At 34.0% G+C, this 21,096-nt stretch overlaps 1 protein-coding gene across 1 annotated transcript; it reads right to left on the bottom strand.

Moving 5' to 3' along the window:
• Positions 1–4,880: 4,880 nt before the first annotated feature.
• On the bottom strand, positions 4,881–19,060 carry LOC127849304 (uncharacterized). Its single transcript, XM_052382023.1, has 6 exons — positions 18,795–19,060; positions 10,000–10,663; positions 9,660–9,818; positions 8,952–9,528; positions 7,287–8,341; positions 4,881–5,117 (listed from the first exon to the last, which is right to left on the bottom strand). The coding sequence occupies exons 2-6, from the start codon at positions 10,573–10,575 to the stop codon at positions 4,881–4,883; spliced, it is 2,604 nt and encodes an 867-aa protein (XP_052237983.1). The 5' UTR covers positions 10,576–10,663; positions 18,795–19,060.
• Positions 19,061–21,096: the final 2,036 nt, after the last annotated feature.

Here is a 21,096-nt window from a genome sequence, read left to right as displayed (position 1 = left end):
AATGTTTTATCCTTATTGGTTAGTCTAAAAATAAATAGCTGGATAGGAAGGAAATCAACTTTATATATGTAAAAAAAAGTTGAAGGTCATATCATGCTTGCAAAGTGGTGTCCCCAGTAGTGGGCAAAAATCATGTGGCCTCAGTCGGCACCGTAGACACGTATGCGTGCGTGTGTGTGTGTGTGTGTGCGCGCGCATGTGTGCGTGTGTGTGTGCATGCGTGTGTATTTGCGTGTGCGCGTGTGTGTGTGCGTGTGTGTGTAACCAGACCACATTTAGCGTTTACATTTTGGCAATTGCTATAAGGAACATTGATTTTTATGTGTTAACTTTATTTTTCGAAATATTGTACGAAATAATCGTTGATTGTGAGTGTTTATGGGCTTTTAATGTTTTTATTTTGTGTTGAAATGTTAAAAGAATCCGTATAATCTCTGTGGAAAAGCCATCTGACTCGAACTCTCCGATTATACAGTTTAAAAAAAATTAATCCGAATCACATGAGTAATTCTTCACGCATGAACTATAATTGTGGCATTTTACTTTGAACTTAACTTCATATTTTTTCAGTGTCAAATATAATTTATCTAGTGTAAACAGTTTAAGTACTAGTTTGTTTAACATGACTGCTTAAAAATATATGTAATGTATAAAACATTTTACAAAGCGTTTTGCAATTTTAATTGATAGCTTTGCCAATTGTAATAAAAGAACATATCTAAATTAAGTGATATTTTTTTGTATTTTTAATTGTATCTTCTGTTCTTACGCAAAAGAATAACACGGCCCGGTAAAATCTGTTTTAGGTCACGTAAATTCTAAAACTTTACAGGACTTAATGTACTGTAATATTTTTTGGTTTTTCACTTAGGTTGCGTATATATAAAGTGGAAACTGACGACAAATAGTGGGTTTTACGTTGACCGATAGTACCGTTTGATAAAACGATGCTGAAAACGTGTATTCGACCTAGACGTTGTCTGCATACTTCTGATAAGCATTTCGGTTAATATTGTGCGAAAGGAGATAGTTCGATAAAACTGTCCTATATAATGGTTATGGTGACAAAGCATGCAAATACTGAATTTGTTTCTAATCATGTTCTTTTGAAAGCGTTCCAGAGTTCGGATATTACAATAACTAACTAATATAATATCAAGACCATATGTGAGGGTGGGCATAACATAAAAGTCCAACTGATGTAGAGATGTTGAGGCGTATGACACAATGTTTACAAGGAGACGATAAGAAATCAAGCTATTCACGGCTTTGCTCAATCTCCACGCTGAGTTGTCGTTCCTTGCTCCCACCTACAACCTCTGCCATCGCAAAAAAATCCTACCAGATTTAGTAGGATTTTATTTATTTTGTTTGAGTATTGTATTATGAAAAGTAGTATCATTTTCTTTTATATTGTGAAAATAGTGTTTAAATTTAGATTCATACTAAGAATTAGTTACCTTAATTAAAAAAAGTAAAAATAACAACGGTAAAACTATTTACCACGTGGCTAGGCTATCAGAGCGTGGTTTGTTATGAAGGCAGGGATTTGATTCAGCTATGCTGGTTCCAGTCAAATCTCTGCGCGGAGGTTAGGCTTTGCTGGCGTTTGCGTGGAAGAGTCAATATGGGCTTCATCCTTACGGGTACACAAAGGTGAAAAATCTTCACCCAGAGTTGTCGTTCCATGCTCTCACATGCTGATTACAATCAAATCTCTGCGCTTAGGTTGAAAGGTGAGCGGATGAATCGACGCTACCAATCAGAAGTTGTGTAACTGAAAATCTCATGGTGCATATGCACTAGCAAAACAGATTATGTTTTCAATGTTAGCACCAAGGTTACCGTTGTATATGGTTCCCGTGGTTGAGGCTTTTGAAATGGATCGGATGTACTTGACATCAATGTCGTAATTCAAATGTAGACATTTTATAAGGGACCAATCTATGCCGTTCACATCAAAATCAATATGTTATACCTCTTCAAAAGCTGCTTTGGAATCGATTATCATACAATTACAAATACTTCAATTATTTATACTTCTTCTAAAATTGACGATAAACAAAGAGTTGATTTTAGTTTTTCAATCCATTGGATGTTATTTCATTTCTACTCAAACAGCGGTTTAAATGTTAAAACCCGTTTGCAGAATTTTCGTGTGATATAGTATATCATAGCGGTGTGAAATTTTTATGCCCCCGAAAGAGGGCATATAGTGATCGCACTGCCCGTCTGTCCGTTCGTCTGTATGTCCGACACACTTTGCGTTTAGGTTCCGAAAAATGCTCTATGTAGCTTCAGATGTAACCTTCATATTTGGTATGCATGAGTATATGGAAAAGGCCTTTCCATACGCACAAAAATTTTGACCCCTGTGACTTTGACCTTGAACGTAGGGTCCGCGTTTAGGTTTCGAAATCTGCGTTTAGGTTTCGAAAAATGCTCAAAACTTCTATCAAAGCGTTTTTCGGGGGCATATGTCATCCTATGGAGACAGCTCTTGTTCTTCTTTGTTTTTCAAAGAGTTTCGAAATATTAGGTTTTTTTTTAAATCCGTGCGCAATGCTTGAGTCAGATTAGATTGTGTAATCAACACGTAGATCGTCTATGAATGCAATACCGGTAGCTATTTTTTTTGTTCATTTAGCAGTTCGTTAAAGAAATAGAGAATATTTGTTCATGTCAGACTCAGTGTAAGATCGTTTGTTACTTCACGAGTGATAATAGAAAATATATTTTCACGAGTAGCGCAGCCACGAGTGAAAATATTATTTCTCTATGATTACGAGTGAAATAACAAACGATCTTACACTGACATGAAAACATTTTTTGTTTCTTTTATGCCCCCTTTTCAAGAAAATAATTAACAGCTGTTTTCCTTTCGCTGAAAAGTTACCCTTTCTCCCGTGGCGTGCCTCAATACATTTCAATACACAAAATGACGTCATTATACCAGCGAACTTCTCCGGTTAAACTCTTTACAAAGTAAATAAACGGTGCAAAAAGCATAAAATAAAAGAAAATTTGTTGGATTCGATGGAACATCGTTTTATTTAACTCGTGATCATAAAAAATATATATTCATCTTGAAGTAAATCTTGATATAATAATCTAAAAATAGAAAAAGTAGTTCCGAAAATTTGTTTTTTTCACCGATGAAAATAACAACTTGTTTATTTTCACTGCTGTCATTTCACTTCAGAAATGTCATATTTTATCATTAGGTATAACACAATTTAACATCTAAGGATGAATCATTTTGAATGATCAGTTTGTTGATTTGCTATCTCCATGCGAGTTCTTTATGTGCAGGATGTCAATACGTCTGTTCAGAGCGTTTTCTCTGTATACAGATGTTATGTGTTAGATCTGACGTTTTGTAGTTCGAGTGTTGGGCTAAGTATTACTATCATTCTTAAGTCAATATTCTGACTCATCTTGTAGTGTAGCTGTATTGGTCAAGATTCCCCCGGGTACTACTTCCCCGTACCCCGGGTACTTTTAAGTATACTTCACCGTACATCGATTTTCAAATGATAATTTTGGGTTACCCGGTATACTTACAGGTACCCAATCTTTCCTTATAAAAAAATTCGTACCCCAAATTTTTATCGTACCCAAAATTTTCGTACCCACAATTTCTTTCGTACCCAAAACTCTTATTCGACTTAGTTTCGAAAATCCTGAATTGCCAAACTGTTTGCTTGTCTGCTGACGTTTTGTCACTGGATTGCATCATTTCAATGACGTTTGTGTCTGGGCATTTTGAAACGTGGTTGAATTTAAATATGATGTTGTTGTGTGTGAAGGATGTAGTTTTAAAATTAAATGTGAGAAAAAGTGTTGGAATATATACATCGAATGAAACCGGTTATATGGCATTGTAGACGAGTTATAATAATGCATCAGATAACAGTTGTACATCTTTATATTTAACAAAAAGGAATAACATAACACCTTTAATCATAAAGACAAAAAACGCCGGGAGTGTGGATATTTATTTCTATTCTTAAAAAATGTATTTTTTGTCTTAAAAGAGCTTTGTCATCGAAAAGGGCATATTTTGATAGAAAAATGAAATTATAATTTTATACATACATTTAACATATTGTTAATGTATTGTGTGTATATCATGAGGTATAAAGAAAGTATGTATTCTCAGATAACAATCAATTTATACAGAATTATTCAATATCACTATATCAATATCAATGCAAACCATATAATATGTGTTTAAAACATTATTTATGCCTTATAATGATATGTACAGAATGCATACTTTATGAGATAATAATCAATTTACACAGAATGATTCATTATCAGAATATCAAAAGTAATATCAATATCAGGGCTTATCATATGATATATGGTTAAAGTATTGTGTATGTCTAATAATGATATGTACAGAATGTATACATTCCGACATAACTATCCATTTACACAGAATGATTCATCATCAGAATATTAAAATAACAAGATTGTATAATTTGTCACACTGGCTATGATGATTAAGTGATGTCGACGATAACGGACATGGTAACCATCAAGATGATAACGATTATGGTGATTGTGACGGTGATTTTAATGATGTCGCTGATGCTTTTGATGATTATGATGATCCCCCACCTGTAATTGCATTGAACGTGTGACAGTCATCCGATATTTCGAGAACGTTTTCATATATTTGTTGATTGGAAAATAAGTTTTCTTTATTAACTGGTTCTTATATTACAAGTGTCATCATAAATACCCTTTTGGTGATATAAGGACTAGATAAACTCTATTACAATCATAGTGGCCAACGCTTCCTGAACACTACACATACTAGTGGGATCGCATAGTCAAATCTAAGAGTATAAGAGCAAAGTTTGCATGACATATTATTGCCCGTCATAATCATCACTACCCGAAAGGCTTAGCAAACTGTCTGAACTAACAACCGACAATGAATCAGAATAACCAAACAAACCATCAAAATCATCGTCCTCCTCCTGCTCCACATCCTCCATCTCCTCCTCCTCCTCCTCCTCCTCATCATCATCATCAAGGTTATTATATATCTCAGTTTCTTCGTCCTCTTCGTCAGCACTATCATCATCATTCGTGTTCATTAAACTCTGTAATTGGATTAAGTTATAGACCCATATCGCGTTTTCTCTAAGATATTCTGTGTTAAACCACGTTACATGTTCTCCGAGATCTATGATCATAAGACGTGGAAAATTTGAGAAGTCCAATCCATCATAACTGCATCTTAGATGTAAAAAATGCAAGTTACACATACCACGTAATGTATTTGGTACTAATGTCACCTTTTCACAGAGATTAAGCTGTCGTAAACTGTGACACGATTCCGCCAAGTCCAGTCGATCACACCTGCAGTCGATTTGTAGCAATAGTAAGTTATACAGATTCGGAAGCGTATTAGACAACAACGTCACCTGCTCACCGAGCGAAATACGCTGTAGATTGTGGCAAACAGACAAGTCTAAATCCACATATTTACACTTTAATTCAAGCAATTGAAGATTGCCGATATGACGTATGGTATTTGGTAGCACCGTAACTTCGCTACCGAGTTGAAGACCAAGTAGATTTTTACACATTGACAGGTCTAAGCCATTGTATTTGCATTTTAGAATAATACATGTGATGTTTTGAAGACTATGTAAAGAATTTGGCAACACCGTCACTTGTTCATTAAGCTCAATGTACGTTAGATGTTGACACAATGATAAGTCTAGTTCCTCATATTTGCATTTTAAGTTCACATGATTAAGGGTCTGTGTACAATTAAGTGAAAATGGTAGCAATGTAACATTCTCTTCAAGTTCGAGTTCTGTAATGTTTTGACACGATGACAAATCTAGCATGTCGTAGGTGCAACATAATTTGAGACGAGTTATGTTTCGAATATCGCGAAGAGAGGCTGGTAACAACGACACGTGCTTACATAGCTCGATGACTTTTAGGTTGGGACACGGTGATAAGTCCAACCCATCGTATTGACAACTCAAAATAAGATCCGTTAAGTTTATATTATTACTTATTGAATTTGGTAACAATGACACAGTTTCGTTACAATAAATATTGGTTAATTTATGACATTGTGACAGGTCCAGGCCTTCACATATGCAGCTCAAATAAATATGCTGAAGATTACTAAGATTTCGTAATGCATTCGGAAACAATGTCACATGTCCATCGATTTGAAGGTTTGTAAGGTTGTGACATGTCGTCAAGTCTAATCCATCATATTTGCATTTCAGTGTAAGTTTTTTCAGGTAAGGGAGATGATGCAGTGTATTGGGTGACAATGTTACATTTCTACCGATATAAACGTTACGAAGACAATTATATGATGACAAATCCAGTCCTTTATATTGGCATTTTAGTTTAAGACGTTTCAGGTTTGGAAGATTCCGCAGTGAATTGGGTACGCACAGCACACGCGTTCCGAGCTTGAGTTGCGTGATATTTTGATATGACTGCAAGTCTAAATCCTCACATTTGCATTTCAATGTAAGCGTTGTGATATTTCGTACCTCATTTTTCGCAATCAGTGTTACAGGTACTGGTTCTGAAATGCGAAGCACTTCCAGATTCGGAAAAGACGAGATATCAAACACTAGATATTTGTTATTATTTTCTGCAGTTAGTAACTTCTTCGATGAGCGGCATATAATCAATTCCTTCAGACAATGTGCTGATGAAGACAACATGTCATCGAAATTAAATTCCGATTCCAAATGGGTACCGTATTGAAGTGACTGGATGTTATACTTGTTTTTCTTTAGAATATATTTTATAGCATCTCTTTCATCATCAATACAGAGGTCAAAATAACTAAGCTTAAGATTTACTCCAGCATCACACAATTTGTTTGCTTTTGCCTCTAAATGACCATTGATAATAATGTCCTGCAAATCATCACTATAGATTTCACTCAGGCGCTTGAATTGTCTATAATGTGTATCGAGTGTAAGCGAAAGAGAATGTCCAGCTCTTAAGTTTAGTCCACACAGGAATTTGAACACTTGTGATATTTCAAAGTAGACTCTTCCAACTCTGTTGAAATATGCAGGTAAAACATCATCGATGACATCATCATGTCTTGCAATATGAAGTGCAGCTAAAAATTCCTGCACGCTTTTGTGAATGAAAGAACAAGTAGACGGTCTGTGTGATAATGTTGACGTTTTTCTTTCTGATATAATTCCTGACGTCAGTGCAAACACCTTTTGTTCTTTTGACAAATACTTAGATAATGTTTGGTCAGTAAAGACCAAAGAACTTTTGTTTTCAACAGCAAACAGCAAATGAAATGCCGCTGATGAAAGAGCTTCAATATTTTCCATATTGGGTTTGATATGTTTTGTGTTTTCGAAACATTTGAAGTTCGCCGTATCAAAATATTCACCTTTACCATTGGCCTTTTTAAGAAGACTTTCAAGTAGAATGCAATATATTTCACAAGCTGATCCTGTCAAATATGTCTCGTCTACCCACAAACTCACAACGAGTGTGAGCAACATTGGTGTTAATATTAAGTCGCCAAGATCATTTTCCTTAATGTACACTCTAAACGCATCGTGCTTTGTATCCAGGTCTCCACTATAGAGGCATTCAAGAACATTTTTACTGAGCGCGAATGGGTCATGAACTCCTTCTATTTCTAGCAGACAATCTATCTGAGAGTTTTTTATACGTTCATCGGTCATTTTCCATGGCCGTGTTGTGATTAACGTTATACAATTTTTGTGACATGCTACCATTAAAGGTAAAGCATTATTCCCCGCGGAGCAAGTCCACTCATCGAGACCATCTTCAACTACTAAACATGTTTCCTTTTTCATGATTTCATACAGAAGTTTGTGAATAGTTTTGCGTTCTTCGTTTCCATATATCTCATCAATTATCTGTTCTTCAATCATCTTCAATACTTCACGTTCATTAATTGAATCTCTTAGTGATACATGAAACATGAACTTAAATGTACCCAGCGTTGTTATATCATGAAAATGGGTTTTATGTTCAGATGATGAAATGTTATTTTTGCACCAGTCCAGTAATAGCTTCGCAGCAAATGTGGTTTTTCCTTTTCCCGGCTCACCTTCTACGAATATTCGCCGATGTAGTCTATTATCCGTATAAAGAAGGTCTTTGTACGTTTGTACATGATCAGTTTTCGTTCGTGTGCCATTTTTTTCGATTTTAATTCTGTGTATTGCTGGTGTGGCATACATATTACTTAAACTCTGGTCATGGTTGGGCTTCAAAGGGGACACTGGTACGTGACTCAACTTGCCTTCATAATGTTCTATCAGATTTTGAAGAAAGTCTGCAATAATACAACATAAATATACAAGCACTCCTCCAATGGAAGCAATTACCTAATAAAGTGCGTGCGTTGCCTTAAACCAACAGTTTACAGAAAACATATATATATAGATAGTCACCTGAACTCTGACAGAAGGATAGACAGACAGAAAGAAGCAGTCATTTGATATTTGACCTTCTATGAAACTAACGTTCTTGTATGGCCTTGTCATATTGATGTACTATTCGAGTTACGTAAGTTTTATCTGACGGACAGAAATAGGGATTAATAAACAGAGGAAGAGACTGACTGACAAATAAATAACCACTATAAAGTCCAACAGGTAAACTAAGTTTCTTTTATAAATTCGTATGCACTGTTTTTATGTATTAACCAGTTATCATTTGTTGTATCTTTAAGTTAAAGGGACCCGACCTTTGACATCAGGAAATACAGAAATCGCGATTAATCCGCACAATGGAAGTAAACACACAACTGTGATGTACGAACAGAGGTTAATGATAACACTAATTTCTTTAACCGTTGCCACATTTTCGCCAGTTTTCGATAGGCGATTGTTTAGTTATGCAAGCGATAAATCCAAAACACAGATTGATCAAAAACTACTCACCTGCAGCGGCTTCTGTGTAGGTTGGTTCTTGTTTTCGTTCAGATTTCTGTATTAAGTCAACGCATTTAAGGGTGTGTTGGTCAAAATCATATTTGCTGTTTTCTGTACATTTCTGTGTATGCTCATCTAGTTCTGTTCTACTGTAAAGTGTTCGAACATACGTCCATTCATCCAATGTATTTGTACACCTTTCAGTACATTTTTGGGAGCATTTCTCCAAGTCATCGTGACATTTGTTAGTGGTTTGAATTATTTTGTTTTTACTTTTTTCTATACAAATTTCGAGGCGCTCATCAAGTTCTCTTTTACTATGTTCGTTGTTCGATTGTGTGCATTGTTCGATCTTTCTTTCGGCATTCTCTGTGCAAAGACGTGAGTGCTCATTAAGCTGTTGTTTTGAGAGTTGTGTAAGCTGTTTCATATGGTCCTCTAATGTTTTTTCACATTTCTCTATGTAGATTTTCATCTTTTTGTTTGACTCGTCTGACACTTGTTCTGCCTTTATTACTGCTACTTGTGCTTCGCTTAATAAATGGCTGATCTCTACCACGGAAATATTAAGACAGTCGTTTTGTAACTGTAAAAGCGATAATTTTCAATTAGACGAGAACAAACACACACAATTTGTGGCAACGTGTCCACATCATAAATTATATTATAATATGGTACGAACAATGTTTAATCAATTACCCGTTTAAAGCCATGTACCTGTTTTAATTTTCTGACTGCTTGCTGCGCATTTTGATCTTGTGCAAGAGCTTTCGGATCATTCAGTAAGTCAATCAATGTTACAAAGAAATTATTGAGTTCGTTGCTTGAAACTTTACAGTTGGGCGAATGACGGACGACTTTGCCAATATCACGCGCCTAAAAATAAAAAATAATATTAATTATTAATAATGCCATTAAAACGAAAGTAAAGGACACACACACATACACACACAATGCATCATTCACATGTATATGGTATAATTTTTTTAATGCAGTGCGTTACTTTCTAAAACTATAAACACATATATTCATTGACATATGTTAATACCGTTATTACCTCTGATAACAGACACTGCGCACATGGTTTTGGAGGTGCTATACTGAACGACATCTTGCTATCGAAGAGTTTACAATTCAACAACACGCTTATAAACCCGTTAAAATCTGTACTCAGTATGGAAGTCACTCCGATATAACCGTCAGGGGGCATGTAACATTTTGCTATTTCCCAGTGGTTACTGGCCCATTGATCAGCCGAGGTATTCTTCCACGAAGGAAGTTTGTATCTGTGAAACTTTATTATTTCATCCCGAACGTCGTCACAAATACCGTTTGGACATGGTCTGAACTGTTTGGTCGGATCTGCATGCATGGTTTTACACACGTTGTTGTTCCGCTTGCAACAACCATATGTAGGACAATGCAAAATGTTTGCAGTTGAGCAACTAGTGCAAACGGATGTGATTGGTAACGCATTCGTAGAGTATAGTGATTGATAAATGGTACTTTTGAATTGAAACAACTCGTCATCAACGAAATCACGTAACCCCTCCTTTGCAATATTCAATGCTAGCCATGCTTTTAGCCAGTTAGTCATTTCCTGATCTGAGAAAACATCCTCAATCCTCGCCATTATAATTTGTCTCGTAAGTTAGTACATCAATGGCTTACTGTTTCGAAATTGAACTGTTAGTGGTCTCATCGAGAAGAGTACGGTAGTTCTGTAATATACAAATTGAAAAGCATTTACTGCATTGATAAATGAATAATTCAAAATAATATTTTATATTTTAAAATGTTTTAGATATGTTTTATTTAACTATGCAAATTACAATAAAAAGAAGGGTTATTCGTAAATATTCACAATTATAATAACATGCATAGAAAATAATCGATAGAAAAGTATATTTAGTCTATGAAATTAGTTATCAATGTCAGATTGCAGTGTAGCAGCAGTTTAATGAATTAACGACTGGCATGTTTATCAGCATTTAATTAATACATTTACATTCATGCAACTTTATCATTAATATAAACACAAACAATTCTTATATTAAAGCTGGAGTACTTGAATAACCCATACATTTTAAAGTAATATTAGATATTGGCAATTAATAACGGAAATGTATGTTGGCGATAGGACGTGTAATCGGATATAAGATAAAAAGGTTTGCATTGAACGCCTGCTTTTTGTCGTTTCAATAATGAGCCTTTTTCAAACTTTGGCTATGTGTTTCTAATAGCAGAGAGTACATCTCTAAATCCAGTTGTATAAAGACCTGGTGAAGCATGAACCAACACGGGAGGTAACTCGTGATGTCACAAATCGGCAAAAAACAAACAAGTCGCACTTTAATATCTCGCTTTACATGGGTCAGAATAACGTTTTTAAGCTCCTTTCTGATTGGATTAAACAATCCGAAATCATCCAATCAAGAAAGTCGAGACGTAAATCTTTACGAACATTCAATTTCATGCGGCATGTATGCTACTAAGAATAAATAAACCGTAAACAAAAAATCTAGGAAGTTTTTTTCGCGTTTAAAGACAGTGTCTCTTATGGAAGGGAATATCCGCCAGCACATGTAAATTGTAATGCGCGATGTTGTAAACGGCTAAGTGCCTAATGCTTAATGCTTAACGTGTCACGTAATCGTTCATCATTCATGGTTGACACACAGTTACTAATAACGTTCATTTCTCTTAAATTACTAGTATGTAGCCTATCATTCGATTTCTCGTCATGCGCATATTGTCATGATGACGGGATTTGCATTAACTACCATTTTGCTGTATCGCGCATCGGACAAGTCCGTCCCTTTCTATTAATGTTAATTTCTCTGCATAATGTGGGATGAGATATTCAACAACACCATATATCAGTTTCTAGTCAAATTTAATGTCTAACATACTTAATATTTTCAGTTATACAAATACAGTCTGATAGCTACATGATTGTACTTTTCTCGATCCGTACGCCTCCATGTCTTAATGCTGTCTAACCGTCATTTCCACACCAAACATCTCGTTCTATCGAACTTCACATAAACATAAAATAATAAAATTTCTATAACATATATGATTGGTCGATTCTATGCGCGCTTATTGCTGGTTTGTTGAATTGCATCATGGGGCTGGATAGATTAAATTGTTCAAGTTTTTACATGCAGTGTGTTTCCCGGTGCACGCTTCGTATGATCAATGCAACTTTGTGTGCCCAAGGCAAACACACACCACCGCTCAAATCATTATGTCAACAGCGTCGACCCCCTTTTGTTGTTAAACTTACACCATATCTAAATATTTAATCTCTCACTTTGTGACTGTCATGTAAACTCGCCATTGATAAAATTTTCAATAGTTCTTACATAAAGTAAACCCAACTTTTTTATCTAATTTCCTATCATTATGTTACAAACGACAAACCACAATACGTCTCACGCTTGACTGCAATTCGAATACGAAACTAAACTAAATATTAAAACTTGTGTCTTGATATTATAATACTGTCCGTATAGTCTTTGGGCAATGTTATAAACCGCTTATGCTTAATGCTAAACGATAAACCACAATACGCTTGACTGCAATTTGAATACGAAACTAAAATAATACTTGTCATAGCTAGCTGTAACTGAAACGGTATCGACGTAAATTGTCGCCCTTCAAGTTTGTCAGTTGTATTTACTTGCCTCGTGTTGACGAGCGGTGTCATTAATTAAATGTGTTTTATGATTCATTTCATAGACCGCTCGATTGTTTACGAAAACATAGATAAGCATGGTTGTTTGCCGTAAATCTTTTAAGCCAATTATTTTAAGGTAGACATACCGAAGGATAATTTCATGAACACTAGCTAAAAAAACTTCAGCGTACAGTTTATATAGTATTGACAGACCTGTACGCTGCAGCAAACCCCATATTGAAAGTCAACCAGAGTCGTAACATATTAATGTCACGCTATAAATCAAAGACAGTTCTTGGATACATTTCTACATATATTGGTGAATGAATGAATACAAATTACTGCATCGGGGCATATTTTAAGGCGGCGAAACGAATTATCCAAATCTACCTAAATGTCTTAGTAAAAATAATTTTCTTGCATCATGTTTGTGTGATGGGCACTACTGTTTTGTTTTATGCTTCATCTTTACTCGAGACAATGTGTAATTTCCTAATAATGGGTAGATTTTGCATCATTCTGAAAGAAGCGTTTACTACTTATTGAGGCAGGAAGAAAGTGAAGCAATTACATATAAATCCATTAGAAAAAAAGATGAAAAGGAAAAGAACAGAACATATATTTTATTTGATTTGTACATAGTAAATCATCATATACACATATTCTTATATGACATTTTATAACATCACGTATATCAGTATAATGTATAAACACGAATTAATGGACGTTTCAATATAACATTACACCGCATGTAAAGAGGATGATCAGTTTTCGTTAACATTTGTAATTTCGTTTCTAATTTCCAAGCTTTCTTTAATATATTTTGCAAATTAAATCAATACAGATTTGTTTTCAGTTTTCAATAGCTCAATAAATTTAAACATTGATGGTCGTACATATAAAGGTTCTTATTTATCTTCTTTTTTGTTTTGTTCATCTTTTGTGTCGTTGATGTAATGAAGGCCAATACATATATAATGTAGTTAAAGTTGGCTCCGATTAAACGAGCATGGTCGTTTGATGGTTAAAAAAATGTGGATGCATAACTAAGGCTTAAACGGATGCGTAGTAGTTGTTATGCTATGCATCTATAGAGTATATAGAGATCATTTAATTGTGCTAACCCAATAATACTATCCGAATCTTGGCTTCATTGCACTGCTTTTAGATTCATATTCGTTATATGCGTTAAATATATCTGTCGCAAAAATAGTGTATTCAATGAACTGAAACTGCCAGTTTATCTTTATTTCAGTTTCGGTTATGTATTTGTATTTGTCGAATCTGGCACGTAACGCACTTTTTTTGGGCATTAAAAAAAATCGGTAAGTCAAACCGAATAGAAAATAACAAGCTGACACCTTTTTGCATCCTACGTGTGCTATTCAAAGTAATTTGATAAATCTTTACAAAATATAACGTACAATGCCTACGCCGAGAAAATAGGACACCTGGCGCCATAACGAAACGTCAATATATAAAAAGATCCAGGGTTTTGTATGCTGGAATTAATTCATAATTTATTAACTGCCATAAAAATTGTATGGGGTGTATTGATGAAATTTGATATCTTCCTCGTAAACAGTTTACGTGATACGTATTCCCGGTATTGCATGCTTCTGTATGTTTGCTCTGTTAACTCGCCATACCTTGTAAAGGCCTGTAAATCAAGAATTTCGGTACGTGCACAAACACAAAACATGTCTCGAAAACCGAAACTATGTTTACATGTCATTGAATAATAAATTAGATTTTACCTTTCGATAAACACCCATTACGATTAATCCTTATATTAACCTGCGGCCTATCCCGGATTTCTTAGCTTTCTACAAATTATATGACACGATATATATATATATATATATATATATATATATATATATATATATATATATATATATATATATATATATATATTATTTTGGGGGGATTAAAACTTCAGGGATATAATTGCTGTATTTTCACACGGATACATGCTGGTCAATGCAAGTAGACTAAACCATATGCGATTGCATTCATGTTTATATGTCTAATATGATATTTGTTTGTGCCACGCTTAAAAATTGACTAGTTGCTGAACATAATGTTGTGTTTTCATTGTAAATAAAGGCGGACTTGTTGCATCCTTTTACATACTTACGAATTACAAATAAAACCTGAAGAACAATTTGCCGTTGAAATATTATGAAATATTTGTGCGGTAAATACAACATATGTATTCAGATAAGATTGCTCGCTCTCCTTAATCTGGCTTATAGTGTTGTCCCTACTTGAAACGCATTTTGGAAATGTTTTGAGAAACAAGGTTTTATTTTCTTCTAGTAACATAATTATTGATGTTCGTGATTAACAATTAAAATTTAAACTACATACACACCTTTAATTATATCATACGAAGCGATTTTTATGCTTTCCAAACATGTACTTTGAATAATTAGCCGTCGCGTTACAATGCAATATTTTGGCGATGTTTTCGCACTGTTTATGTTTTTGCGGGCGTTAAATTAAAGGGATCGTGCTCATTCTGAACACTAACATCTGAACAATGTACTTGGATATGCACTTCTCAACTATCTCATCGAGTAAAATGTATAGTGTTAAATCATAGCGCTAAACACGGCGAAGTTTTTCTGTAACCACGCTTTATCGATATAAGATACATGTTTTAGAGTTTAAACTTTAAATGCAATTCACATTGCATAGCCATGCAATGCTTGCGAAGTATCAACTTTCATGTTTGGCAGTAGGCTGCTCTTTATTGGCAAGTGTCTAAATCTTACATGCTTCGCAACAGGTAAACAAAACATATTCAGATACAGGTTACTCCCGCAGTCGTTAATACTTGAGAATTGTAATAAAATCACATGCTATATATGGACAATAACTCGCTGGCTTATTATTAATGACATGCCATTTAATTTAGAAACGTACTTCAAGCCTTTGTTCACACTATCAGAAATGAGCTGGCGCATGCAAGGGAAACATTATACTCAAGGATAAAATATTACTTGGCTTTAAAATTAAACGTAAACAAAATCCAAACTGTGTTTATTAGAAGGACATTTGTAAACGCAATTCAACCAGACCTATAATGCAAAATATATCTGTTTAAACAGCTTGCATTAGTTTACAATACATTAATAACACATTAGGAGAGAGCAAAACGTCATATTCTACCTCTAAAGGTACACAAACATGTGTTTTTAATAAATATCAAAGTCTTCTGTGTTTAACGGTAATGTTAAAACAGGAGTATTACTGAGATGGTGCCTACTTACATGTTGATTGTATGTGTGAGTTTAAGTAGTGTATTGCTTGTTTTTCACGAGGAAACAAAAATATTAATATTTTCTCAGTGGCGCAGCTATGAGTAAAAATGCTTATTTCCTATGAGCGCGAATGAATAAAGTCAACAATCTATGGAAACCAACATTTAAAAAATACCGGTTTAATGCTTTTCAGCCGTGTATTTCTATTAAAAAAATTAATTTGATACTTTTGCGAGAATGATAATGTCATTACGTCAAAATAATTTCGTCATTCTACAGTGTACCAGTTGACAATATCGATAATGTTCACCGTCATTGTTGGTATTTGAAACAATTAACTGATGATATTTCTCATTAAACCACATGAGATAATACCAATATCAGTTATTAAGTTGTATGAGTTAAACATTTACATAAAATGACAATTCGAAAATAACACGCTCTGTGTTTGATAAAAAAAACACACTTGTATCGTACAATGGTGTTTAGAGTAAATTTGTGCGATAGTTTTAACCGCCCAAATCAAGTAATGAGAATTGTACAAATAGAATTGTACCTGACATTTAACTCTGCACTCTGGGGGTTTTGATATTAAAGATAATGCTTTAATTAAAGTACCGGACATTAGCTTTTGTTCGCTGTTTTGCTTTACACAGGCGATTGGTTATTAGTTAAGTACAAAAGTCAAATATTAGTATACAGAACGACTTCTACAAGCTTAAGCGTCCTGGTTTATTAAAGGATTACAACTGTTTTTGAAACACATGTAGAAATTAAAAATGTTAGATGCTTAATACTTAAACCACGTATCTGCCATTAATGTGAATTTCCTAATATGGCAACACCATTTCATTGTAAAAAGGGGATCGACCGAATTGTGTTCCCATATAATAATGCAAACAATCGAATAAATTAGGTAGAGATATTAATTGATATTAGATTATGGGTTCAACATAAAAAGCAGATAGCTATCATACAGTTTAAGTTCCTATTTAAAGCTAAAATGTTGAAGACAAAACTATATGTAAACACAGGGCGTTTACGGCCTGTAATTCCCACTATTTTATTTTAAAAAAAATATATCAATATGTGTCACACCGTTACCTGGCATGGACGTGTGCGTTACTCAATTATGCTCAGCTGGCTGAATCTTAAAACAAGGTCATATAAATTTCAAACGATAGCACTTTATTAAAGTCCCAGTTCATGTATATATATATATATATATATATATATATATATATATATATATATATATATATATATATATATATATATATATACATATGGGCAGAATCACAAGAAAAATAGTTTTTATTGAGGATATCACTGACAATCCGGTTGAAATCGGTTGAAAACAAAAAATATAGCGATTTTTATTTTGGGGTCGAGTACGGTTAAGTTCGAAAACGACCAAATAAATATTCATGATTCGACACGTTAATTCAAACCTAAACAAACAAAATTGCGGATACGGGCGAATTTAGCGGACAGAAGGTTAGAACAAATGCAAATACATCTGTTACAGATGGAAATTGAGTTTGCTAAATCTATGTATGTATATTCCATATGCTAATAATGTTCATCGAAAGCTAAACATAGATATAATTTGCATAACTCGCGACGCTGCAATGATTTTCGTGTATTCATGATCATTTATATATTATTTTATCGATTCAAAACCGATTTTGACCAGGTTTTCGATTTTTCAATAAATTGAGGTAAAGTTTAGTTCTCGCTATACGATTTATATGCAAAACAACGGTCTATTCCGCGAACTGGGACTTAAAGTAAATGTATGAACTGAAAACACACACGAATATTTATGACTTGTCATTTTGTAAAATTCTTGAAGTTTATATTCAAAATAAATGACAAAAACTTCTTTTGATGGAGGGCTTTGACTGTATTTTTTCAAGTCATTAACATAACCATATAACTCTTTAATATTGATCTAGCAGTGTTAATATTTGATGTTATTTTTGCTACAGTACCATGTTGATATTTTTTATAGGTCATTGCATGACCATTGAATGAAATATAAATTATATATTATATTTTTTCTCAAGCCTTTTACATCATTGACAAATGTCTGTGTGCATATATCAGACAGCTTTTACTTTTGCCTTTTTTGTTGATCAGTGTTATTTTATAGGACGAAGAACACGTATAGATTTTCTGAACCCTATTGAAACAAGTTCGTATATTCGTTGTCATGAAATTGTGTGGATGTTCAGAAAAATAAAATGTTTGTGGACACTTGACCTATTTATGCCTAGCGTCTAGAAAAAAGGCCTTGGCAAACAGCGTAGACCCAGATGAGACACCGCATGATGCGGCGTCTCATCAGGGTCTGCGCTGTTTGCTTAAATGAATTTCTGTAAGAAATATTCTAAATATAGAAATAAATATACTAGACATCCCCACGGTGCCTAGCCAATACGGATAATACTGGAAACATTTGTACTTTTCCGGATCATATGCGTAACGGATCATATCGGAAAATAAACAAGGTAAAATGCATAATGCGCCCAGTATTGGAAGTAAAATTGGCTACAAAACCGCGTTAAAATGCCAAATACTATTGCTCACGGAACATTATGGTGTTTCAGCTAATGGTTTACTTAAAAATTCGTTATGAAAATAAAACATTTTATCAAAACGAATGAAAACAAATGAACCATACATACCTCATAGTCAGTGATGTTTCGGAACTAAAACTATCAATATTCTTATCATTTAGCTCTGTGTCACTTATGTCAGATAGTTCAGTTGATAGATCACACTTGGCTTTTTTAACGTGACTTTCAGGGGATTTTGATAATGTTCGTTTTCTTTTAACCTGATTGGCTAGTGGAGTAAATGGTTTATCAACAATCAAATATTCTTGCACCAACTCACCAGCAGAACGATTTCCAGTATGTACAGTCTTAGATGCTGTTGCCACCGGGTCCTGGAGAGTAGAACCACCCGTGTTTGAAGGCCCGCCAGCGGGAGTTACATCCCCGGCACGAGCAGCCTCTGGATCCTTTGTAACACCCGAAAGCATGATTTGTTGAACGCAGGTTAGAAAGTTATTTCACGTAAAATGTCCTATAAATTGCCTTACTTCTAAAAAGTCCTTTAAGTGCAGAAACACAACCAAAACTGTTCATAAAATGTTTACAAAATCACTTCCGCGTCTTTATCATTCAGACGCTTGATTGTCCGATCTAAATCCCGCCTACTGATCGGGCGGATAAATCTCCCGAGTAGGCAAAAAAATACGCACCGCCTCCAAATAAAGTCCAAAAAACTATTTTCTTCGCTTAAATTTCAGATATTAAATCACTGTCCTTGATTAAATCACTATCTATTCAAACTTTCTGCTAAATATCGACCAAATGCATGTGATATTTCCTGAGAAATTTATAAATCTGTCGCCTCCGTTACCACGTGTGTATGCGTGTTAGGAAGGCTACACACTGGGATGTTTATGTATGCATCATGGATATGTGGATATCTGTATTAATTACGAACATGCTAAACAACTCTTGGTTAAGCACTGTAATGGCAAACATAGACCGCGTTTTTGTTGTGCATGTTTATATGAGACCATGTATACAACCGTTACCCAATAATATGTATATATGCATACTAGTTTTATTATTAGAACAAACGATTAAAAGTCTTTGTTCTTCCAATGTCCATTAATACAATTTAATCTTGTCACGCAATAAAATATCCGAATATAACGCATTGCACAATAACAAATAATATAATACATACCAATATGGCGAACTTCAGTAATTGATTCATCATATTTGCGAACGAAAGTTATACTTTTAAGCAAACACATCTTTAATACAAAAAAACTTCTTTCTTATTAAGTTAGATATCACAAAAAGCCTTACATCGATTCTTAATATCAAACTAAAATTTAAAAACACGTCCAATAATATGTTAGATCTTTTTGCGGGATAAATTGGCTCCACCGTATTCCATTCGGATAAGACACTTAAGCGCAAAGCACACCTTTTGTATATCTTACAATCAGGTGAGTTTAAAGTTGGTTGTACCTGATTTAGTATTAATAGTACAACAATGTAAATCCTCATATTTGGTAAGGAAATGCATTCTATTGAAAGTTACGTTGCTACTTATTATTTATTGATTGGCTATAGTAGGTTTATACCATAAATGATTACAATGACTTGACTTTGCTTAATATGATCGTAAACATGAATGAAGATCGTAATATTTCTATGCAAAAAATGCTTTCAACATACATACCATAGTCAAGTGCACAGCTCATAATCAAAAGTCTCCTTTAAACATGCAAAAATTCGCTTAAGTTGCTTGTTCCTATTAGCAATTATTGCAGCATATATTCGCATTAAGCTTAAATATGCACATGAATTATCGTATCGACAAACTATGACTAAATAACCGCCTTTAAACGTTGATTTATTCACAATTACCTTCAGCGCAGTTGCCGATATTCCATTCATTGTATGGTCTCAGATTTCAAAATGTTTCAATACAACTATTTTGCGTTTAAAAGTTCTTTATGCAATTTCAAGCACATTGGTGGTTTGCTACAGGTGACACAAAGAAGAGCATAACGACATCGTTCTACAAAAAGTATCGTCAGTTTTGTAGAACATTGGTTATGAACAATTACAAAAAATAACTGTCGAATGGAATTAAAAAAAACAATTTAAACAATATTGTCTTTTCTTCAGTAAGATTCGATTAACTAACGCAAAAATAAAAATATATCACATTTATTATATATTGTAAACAAGTGTAGTGAGTGTCTTTATATACAATTGCTGAAAAGCATTGGAAAATTACGCAAGACGATGCGAGTAAAATGCACTATAATTGATCACACATGAATGAACGTCATTAATTAATGATTAGAATAACCGAATAAAATAAATAAAGAATATTATCATTTTAAATAAAAAATAACGACTTCTATAAATCTACACACAACTTACCGAAATTATCGACATCTTACGATAGAACATACATTGAAAAATTATGAAGCAATTGCAGACATTGTTGTTTTGATGTGAGAAAATTGTAAAGAGAGATTATTATTATTATTCAATATAGAAGGTATAGAATCCCTTCCATTTAAAGTACTTCATCCGTAAAATTATGGATATATTCACAAACAAAATGTTATAAACTACCAAGCATTGACAAGACTAAA

This window comes from Dreissena polymorpha, chromosome 10, assembly GCF_020536995.1.
Source record: "Dreissena polymorpha isolate Duluth1 chromosome 10, UMN_Dpol_1.0, whole genome shotgun sequence".
NCBI lineage: Eukaryota > Metazoa > Mollusca > Bivalvia > Myida > Dreissenidae > Dreissena > Dreissena polymorpha.
This window is presented reverse-complemented; position numbering and strand designations above follow the sequence as displayed.

What these genes read in the sequence shown, in the direction of transcription:
- LOC127849304 (XM_052382023.1), bottom strand. Translation starts at nt 10,575, where the DNA reads ATGGCGAGGATTGAGGATGTTTTCTCAGATCAGGAAATGACTAACTGG. An exon ending in CTACACAGAAGCCGCTGCAG is followed by an intron (nt 8,342 to 8,951) that starts GTGAGTAGTTTT and finishes GTATTATTGCAG; the next exon opens with ACTTTCTTCAAAATCTGATA. An exon ending in TTGAAAACAAAAGTTCTTTG is followed by an intron (nt 5,118 to 7,286) that starts GTCTTTACTGAC and finishes ATCCAATTACAG; the next exon opens with AGTTTAATGAACACGAATGA.